At 45.7% G+C, this 8,927-nt stretch overlaps 1 protein-coding gene across 1 annotated transcript in view; it reads left to right on the top strand.

The window, feature by feature from the left end:
• Positions 1-687: 687 nt before the first annotated feature.
• LASP1 (LIM and SH3 protein 1) overlaps positions 688-8,927 on the top strand; it is a 68,591-nt gene continuing 60,351 nt past the window's right edge. Inside the window, exon 1 of the mRNA XM_042472623.1 lies at positions 688-1,210. Within this exon, the coding sequence (XP_042328557.1) occupies positions 1,142-1,210 (69 nt within the window). The 5' untranslated portion in view covers positions 688-1,141. The remainder of the gene's footprint in view (positions 1,211-8,927) is intronic.

Here is an 8,927-nt window from a genome sequence, read left to right as displayed (position 1 = left end):
TGCTCAGTACTTATTCACACAAGGGAGTGGTTTTTGTGGTGGGTGTTCTTTTGTGTATGTGTGGGTTGTTGTTTTTTGAGTACATTTTATTTTTTGACCAAGGAGGAACCGGAAGCCCTGCCTCTGGGGGCGGCTGTGTGGCGATGTGTTAACACTCCCCTCACGAAGACGACGAGGAAGAGGAAGACATAGCCGCCTTATGCCCCGCCCCCTCCCTTTCCTTTCAACCGTTACTAGTTGCCTCAGGGCACGCGCGCGCCTCCGCTGGGACTGTCTCATTTGATTTGCTGGTGCGCGGAAGCGAGCGCGAGCTGTCGACTGAAGAGCTGGCGCGCACGCGCGGGCGAGGAAAGAGGGCGGGGCTGGCTGGCGCGCGGGCGAAGGAGTGAGCGAGCGTGAGCCCTCGTTGACTGATTGACTGGTCGGCGCGCGCGTGCACAAGGAAGAAGGCGGGGTCGAAGAAGGGAGGGAGGGAGGCAGCGCTAGCCATTGGCTGACTGACTGATTGACTAGCTGGCGCGCGGACAAGGAAGAGGGGCAGGGTCGAGCGAGCGAGCGAGCGCGAGCTGTTGACTGAATGACTGACCGACTGGCAGGCGCGCGGGCAAGGAAGAGGGCGGGGTCGAGGGAGGGAGCGAGCGCTAGCCATTGACTGATTGACAGACTGGCAGGCGCGCGGGCAAGGAAGAGGACGGGGTCGAGCGAGCGAGCGCTACCCATTGGCTGGCTGACTGCGGCGCGCGGTTGAGGAAGACGGAGGGAGGGAGCGCGAGCCGTTGCCTAGACTGACTAGATAGAAACTGGCTGGCTGGCGCGCGGACAAGGGAGCGAGCGAGAGTAGCTGATTGGCTCCTCGGGCGCGAGATTGATTGGCTGGAGCGCGGACGAGGCAGCCAGCGCGAGTAAGCTGATTGGCTGGGGCGCGCGAGCGAGCGAGAGTGTGAAGGAAGGAGCGCGCAACAGGAGGAGGCGACAGAGAGAGAGGCTCTCGCCTAGTCGCCGCGCCCCTTTCCCCCCTTCTTCTTCTTCTTCAGTCGGATTCCAGCCGTCGCCGGGGCTGCTTCCTGCCTCTCCTCCTCCTCCCTCTCCCTCCCTCTTGCCAAAAAGAAAGCCCACCCTCCCCGCCTTCGCCTTCGCCGCCATGAACCCCAGCTGCGCCCGCTGCGGCAAGATCGTCTACCCGACCGAGAAGGTGAACTGCCTCGACAAGGTAGGTGTGGAAGGAAGCAAGGAGGCTCAGGGCTATGGAATTATGGGAGTTGGAGTTTGTTGTGGGCCCCACAACATACTCCAACTCCCAGAATTCCATAGCAAGGAGCTAGGCAAAGAGTTAAAGCGGGGCCAAACCGGGTTATTTCTCCAGTGTGTACTATTGTCCATAGGGAACCATTGGAGAACGCTTGCCATATCGGCAAGTATGCTGCCGTGTTTCCCTATGGCCAAGTACTGTATTTCCCAATGTTTCCCTATAGGCAAGTTCTGCCATTTGTTTCTGTATGTCTCATTTAGAGGCCTCAGCCAGAGAGCTCTAGTGCCTTGTCAAACTAAAAATCCCAGGATTCCACAGTCTAAAGTGAAATAATAACACTATATGACAACATACGGTCGCTGCTGGTTAACTCGCAGATCTGAGATCCATGCCCTCAAATACCCACTGTTTCCTATGGTGCGCACACTGGGGCACACCCCATTAAAGCCTATGGGGCTTGAATATGTGCGAGCCTCCGTTTTCATGGGGGTCTGGAATGGATCCCCCATGAAAACGGAGGGTCATTGTAGTGCGAATGGGCCGAGTGCGGTGTAGTGGCTCAAGTGTTGGACCGTGACTCTGAAGACCAGGATTCGATTCCCCACCCAGCCATGAAACCCACGGGTGATCTTGGGCAAGTCACACCCTCTCAGCCTTAGAGGATGACAGTGACAAATCTCCTCTGAAGAAACCTGCCAAGAAAAGCCCTTTAGGATCTCCATAAATCGGTAAGGACTTGATGGCACATAAGAAAGTAGAGGACCAGTAGCTTCAAGCCAAGCGACTTTAGGTGTGTGTGTGGGGATACAGAGTGTGGTGTTATCACCAGCACATAGATAGTAATGTACGCTCTGTAGAACCCTTTCATTTTGGATGGGGTGGAGGGTGATGAGAAGCAGCCTGTCTTGCAGTGTGGAAGGGAGTCTAGTGGTCAGGTGTGGAGGCTGGAGGATAGCATACTATGCAGACTGGTGTTGAGGTTCAAAGCTTACCTGTTGTGTGTCGCACAAAAAGGAATGAATTTTGGAGAAATCTAAAAAGAATAGTTGTGAGAGGTTGGGGTAGCCATGGGCAGAATGGCTGAAATGCAAATGATAAAACGTTTGGTCAAACGTAGGGTTAAATCACTTAGAGTACGCCCAGTGAAATCAACCTGGTTTAGGGTAGTCATCACTAACATGTCCCATTGATTCCAGTGGGTTGATCAGGTATGACTACATCTGGATCTGGCTTTGGTGTTTTAAGGTGTAGTTGGAGCATCCCTGACCGATGGCCATCCAGCCTCTGTCTAAAGACCTCCAAGGAAGGAGACTCCACTACACTCCAAGGGAGTTTGTTCCACTGTCAAACAGCCCTGACTGTCAGGAAATTCTTCCTGATGTTTAGGTGGAATCTCTTTTCATGGATGCAAACTACAGGAAAAGAGGTTCAGGCTCAACATTAGGAGGAATTTCCTGACAGTCAGGGCTGTTTGACAGTGGAACAAACTCCCTTGGAGTGTAGTGGAGTCTCCTTCCTTAGAGGACTTTAAACAGAGGCTGGATGGCCATCGGTCAGGGATGCTTTGATTGAGAGTTCCTGCATGGCAGAATGGGGTTGGACTGGATGGCCCTTGCGGTCTCTTCCAACTCGATGATTCTATGATTCTAAATGAAAGGGGCATGAGTAGGTGTAGATAGCCTTGCGTCTGGAGCCCTTTCACATTACATACTTAAAGCATTATGATTCCACTACCAGGGCTGCATCCTGTGGGATCTTAGAGTTTATACTTTGGAGACGAACTAGACTTCTCTCTGTTTGAGAATTCTAAATGCCTCTTTCTAAACTGCAAATCTCAGGATTCCATTGGAGGGAAGTGTGGCAGTTGCAAAGTGGAGTCACAGTGTATTGTGTGATATAAAAGGGCTCCTGATCTTGGTAGGTTTGACAGTTGATGGTCCCAAAACAATGAAAGATGAGACTGAATCTGTGTAGTCTAGGAAAGACCAGCCTTATGGGATAGAAATGGAAAGAGTGGTAGTGTCTACAGGGAAAGTGGCTGCAGGAGATGCATGATTGCATTTGTGTGTCTGGTAATTCTTTTTGATTGCTTCCCTTCTTATGAATAGTGCCTGTGTGAACAGTAGCCTTTGCCCTCAAATGCTACAGTATTCCCATTTTGCAAAAGGGTGTGAACACTGAGCTCATGTAAACAAGCAAAAAACAAACTTCAAACTTGGCTCCCCCTGATCTTCTTAGCTTCTTTATTCTTAAACTAGATGAAGCTGATTTCCTCACTTTTCGTAACATCCAAGGCCAGGGAGAGGCTTCTGCAGGATTTTTTAAAGAAAAAACCCCACTTTCCCAACTATTCTTTAGGAACACACAAATAAATAAAACAGCTGAATTTAGCGTTGGAAATATTCCAGTTTTGACTAAGGTCAAAAGACAGGAATTTGAGCCATGTTGCCAGCTGTTGATTTGAGTCCCCATTTAAAAAAAACAATTTAAATACCATAACCTCAGTCTTTTTCTTTGATGTTTTAATACTGGATTCTCATGAAGTTATGAAGAAAGAACTTTCCCAGTATTTTTCCTTCTGCAGTTAAAACAGCTGGATGTCTCAACAGACAAAATGAAAATGGACTAGCTACCTATCATATGCTTTCTATTAGAATCTGTTCTCTTGCATACTGCCTTCAGATTGATTTTGTGCAGGGTTTAAAATACTAAAACTTAGGGGTGAAACAGATGGTCCCAAAGGGGCGGCGTGATGCAGCTTCTGAGAGAGCTGGATTGGGGCCATGGCAATTGCACACTGCCGCCCCAATCCAGCCAGTTTCCGCCCCAAACAGGAGCACTCCTATTTGGGGTGGGGAAAAACCGCCCTTTTGTCTCTAGAGTGGCTTTTTGTCAGCTTTGGGGCAAGTGGCATATGAACGCCAAACCTCCAAGTCACCTGGAAGTATGCCTGCATGTAATCGCCAGTGCGGCTACTGGGCAACTTGGGGCATGTCATGTCTAAACGGCACATCCCCCAAGCCAGCGTTGAGCCAGACTTTCAGGGCCATCTGTTTCAGCCCTTTGTGTATAAATGATTGGATTCTTTCTTTTGGTCTCGTCTTAACACCTTATCTGTAGAACTTCTTGATTGAGTAGGAAACATGCTTTGTGAATGCTTTGTCAGTAGCATGTCTTAATGTAATAGTTGCTGTCTTAGTGGAATCTACATACTGCTTTATTTTTTGTTTGGATTTTGGCCATACCTACCTTCAGAAAGATACTTGTAATAGAGACGGCTCTCTGTTTTTGTTGGGGATCCGTTTTGGACCCCCCCCCCCCCCGCCAAAACAGAGACTTGCTGATATTCCATAGGCTTGAAAGGGGCATGTGCACATGAGCGCCCACCCCATTGACAATAACAGAGGTCGCCCCTCTGTGAATGTCCAAGACTGCGGACATGAAGTCTGCAAGAAATGAGGGGCGACTGTAGATAGAAGTTTGAAAAATTTAAAGTGTTGTGGTGCCTGTAAGATGTACGGATGTATTTAAATTTGAAATCCTGGGTTGGTTTCTTCCTGAATTCCTTCATAGATTCTCTCAATTTCTTCATCCTTTGTCTCTGTGTTGGTGCATATACTTGGATTATGTTGGTATTTATAGGTTTTCTCTGAAGCCTTTTACATTTGGTCCAATTTTGTGTTGTATCCTTCGATTACTTTTGCTATATTTCCTTATATGAAAGCCACACCATTTTTTTTGTGTCTTTTCATTTCCTGAGTAGAACACTGTGTAGTTACCTGGTTCAAAGTGGCCCAATCCTGTCCATTTTAGCTCCCTCACCTCTAGTATTGTTATGCATTCTGTTCCCTTGTTTACTATGACTAGCTTCCCCTGGCTTATGCTTCTCACATTCCATGGTCCTATAAAGTGCATAGTGCTGCTGCAGACAAGTTTTGCTTTGCTGATCATTTCTGCAGTTTGAGAACTCATCTTTGTGTTCCTCTGTGCCTTTGGTCAACTCTCTGCTGTGATTTCCCATTGCTTCTCCTTATTCTTTCTCTTTTTGTAATAGCTCCCTTTTATTTCATTTGGGCTATCTCATCACAGAGTTTTCTTGGTGAAAGGGTCTTGCAATGAGGTTACCTTTGCCTCCCTTCACGTGGCACTGACAAGTGTTAGCTAAGGTGTCACTGCTCTTCTCTTTGTGATATCTTATATCAATGTCACCTATCACTACTGTTGCTGCCCAGTAGCTCTCTGTTACTCTATTATTCCATACATCCCTTTGTTCTTGACTCAGTTGCTTCCTCTTCCCGACCCCTCAAATCTCCCTCTCCTTCTTTGCTTCTGATTCTTCATTTACCATCAGTCCTTCCATCCTTTTGTCATACTCTGTTGGTCTTCCTCCCAAGTCCTCTCCCCTTTTGTCCTGCCATCTTGTCGCCCCCCCCCCTTTAGTTCCTCACTTACAGCAATGGAGGCAGCGTTGATGGCGTGGTGGTGGAGATGCCCTGGTGCTCCTGCACCCCTGATCGTTCGTCTCCTAACGCAGGACTTCAGACTAATTGTAGATGACTGGAATGCTAAAGTAAGCACAACAGAAGAATCCAAAGCAGTAGGAAAATTCAGACTAGGCTCAAGAAACGAAGCAGGAGACTGACTGATAGAAGTTTGTGAGGCCAGCAACCTACTTATTGCAAATACCTGCTTCATACAACCAGAGAGGAGACTGTACACATGAACATCACCAGAGAGTCAATACGAAAATCAGATAGACTATATAATTGGAAGCAGAAGATGGAGAAGCTCTGTTCTTGCAGCCAAATTAGGCCAGTAGTACAGATTATGAACCACTTATATCAAAAATTAGAGTGAAGCTGAAGAAAAAAGCAAAAACAGTGATATCAAATTATGATCTGAACAGTATCTCAACAGACTTTACAGGCAATGTAAGAAGTAGATTAGCACTATTAAGCATAATTGAACGGGAACCAGAAGAACTGTGGTCAGAAACCAGGGATATAATCAAGGAAGAATGTAGGAAGACCCTTTCAGTGGCCAAGAGGAAAGAGAAGACACCATGGATATCAGATGAAATGCTTCAAGCAATTAAGGAAAGAAGAGACGCAAAAGAAAAAAGAGATAAAAACAAAATGAGAACTGTGAATGCAACTGTCCAATGACTGTTGCTCAAGAATAAAGAGGACTATTATAATATTAAATGCAGAGAAAGAGAAAACGGTAGCAACAACGGGAGTCTCTTCCATAAGATCCTGGAACTCAAAAGAAAGTTCGAAGCAAGGATGGGGATGCTCTATGATCAGAAGAGGAACATACTACGAGACCACAAAGAAATAGACAATGGAAGCAACACACAGAAGAGCTATGGAATGAAGATCCATATGAAGATGAAAGCCAAATTCTGGATAGCAAGGTGGACAAAACAAAGAAAAAATAACCAGGAACAGATGATATTCCAGTTGAATTACTATAATCCACACGAAAGAATCAACTCTAGTGTTAACTAAAAGCTGCTAACAAAACAAAACGAAGGCCAACAGACTGGAAATGATCAATATATATCCCCATCCATAAAAAAGGAGACAAAAGACTGTAGCAACCATTGAACCTTAGCATTAATTTCTCATGCAAGCAAAATTCTGCCTAAAATTCTGCAGCATAGACTCCAGTCATACATGGAGAGAGAAATCTCACAGGTGCAAGTGAGGTTCAGGAAAGGAAGAGGCATTGCGGACCATATTGCTAACATACAATGGTTAATAGAGAACCAGGGATTCCAGAAGAATTCAGTATTTATTTATAGACTACTACACCGAAGCTTTTGACTACAATAGATCACAAAAAGCTTGGAAACACTCTTAAAGACATGGGAGTGCCGCACATTTGATAGTTTCGATGAGAAATCGGTATTTAAGACAAGAGGCTGCTGTTGAACGAATTTGGAGGAATAGAATGGTTCCCAATAAGGGTCAGGCAGGCTGCATTCTGTTCACCCTCTTGTTAAAACTGTACACAGAAACATCATATGAAGAGCAGGTTTAGATTCACAAAGGAGGAAGGAGGGTAAGTAGGAGGAAGAAGGTCAAAGAAGGAAGTGCAAAGGCAGGCTTACTGCTGAACATACAGAAAACAAATGACCATGGAAGATAATGAAGAAATCAAAATAGTTAAAGATTTTCCATACCTTGGCTCAAACATTGATCAGACCAGAAGATGCATGAAAAAAAAACTAGGAATGCGTAAGGCAGCCATGAAAGAGAATCAGCCAAGCCATTATATTCCCTATTACCATGTATGGATGTGTACTGGACAGTGAAGAAAGTAGACAGAAAGAACTAATCCATTTGAGATGTGGTGGCTGGAGAAGAGCATCACATACTACGATGGCCAAAGACAAACAAATGAATCCTAGAACAGATCAAGCCAGAACCTCCCGAGAAGCCAAATAGAAGCTGAGCCTGTTGTATTTTGGGCATCATGGGAAAGTATGATCATTAGAAAAGACAGTAATGTTGGTAAAGATAGAAGGTAGCAGAAATCTGCAAGACCTATGCAGAACAACAGAGGATAGGGGGTGCTGGAGGTGTCTCATCACAGAGGTGCCGTGAGTCTGGCTGACTCGAAGGCAGTTAACAACAACAACAAATGTATTAATCATGAGCTTTCATGAATTACCATCCTTTCCCAGATGGATGGACTACTGTGGGAAAGCTTCTGTGCATGTATTCCCCTCTGATGAAATGATTCTAACCCATAAAAGCTAATGCTTAAATAAGTCCATTAGTCTAAAGGACTACAAGACACTTGGTTGTTTGAGAATAAATTAACATTTCCCCTTTGATAATTTTTTAAAGAAAGCATGTCAGCAGTTGTGCATTCAGTTTGCTTCCCCTGCCCAGTTTGGTACGTGTGAAGATCAGACTAGATGTGATGAGATCCAGCTCTTCAGAAGGATACAAATGTGAAGCCCAACTGCACTTAGTTATTTGGCCATAGCAACCTTTCAACAAATAAGCCTGTAACTCTCATGTCTAGTATATCGTTTTAAAATCAGGGATGGGCACTTGCTATCGTTTGGACAATTGCATTGGCCTTCCTGGGGCCTTGGAGGCTCCACCTGGTATATGTCATCATCCCTGCAAATTTTGAATTTTTAGGCACCCAACAAGCCTATAGCCTAAGGACCTTTTTTTTCTGGTTTGGAGCCCATGAGCTGCTGTCGGGCCCAAAAGAAGCATTTTAAAAAGTGGCACTCAGACAGACTTGAGCTCACTTCCGGTTTTCTTTAATTTTTTTAGCAGTCTCTCTTTTGGTCCTAAAACAGCTTGGGGATGCTCAGAAATATGGCAAAGTCGAACCCCATCCATTGTGAAGTATAGATACTGGTTTTAGAGAAAAAATACTGGGTTGACACCTCAGGGCCTCAAAAAGAAAAAAAAAGTCAGAAACACGTGGAAGTCCTAGCCTATTTGTTTGTTGTTAACTGGCATCAAGTCAACTTTGACTTATGGTGAGCCCATGAATGGGAGACTTCCAAGTCACCCAACCAGCATTCTCAGGACTAGCAGACTCGAGCCATGGTTTGTTTGGCTGAGTCATTCCATCGGAATGTGGCCTTCCTCTTTTCCTACGCCTTCTACCTTATCAAACAATTGTCTTTTCTGGTGAGGCCATG

Source organism: Sceloporus undulatus, chromosome 6 (genome assembly GCF_019175285.1).
Source record: "Sceloporus undulatus isolate JIND9_A2432 ecotype Alabama chromosome 6, SceUnd_v1.1, whole genome shotgun sequence".
Classification (NCBI taxonomy): domain Eukaryota; kingdom Metazoa; phylum Chordata; class Lepidosauria; order Squamata; family Phrynosomatidae; genus Sceloporus; species Sceloporus undulatus.
The sequence above is the reverse complement of the archived record's forward strand: the minus strand, read 5'-3'. Positions and strand labels throughout refer to the sequence as shown.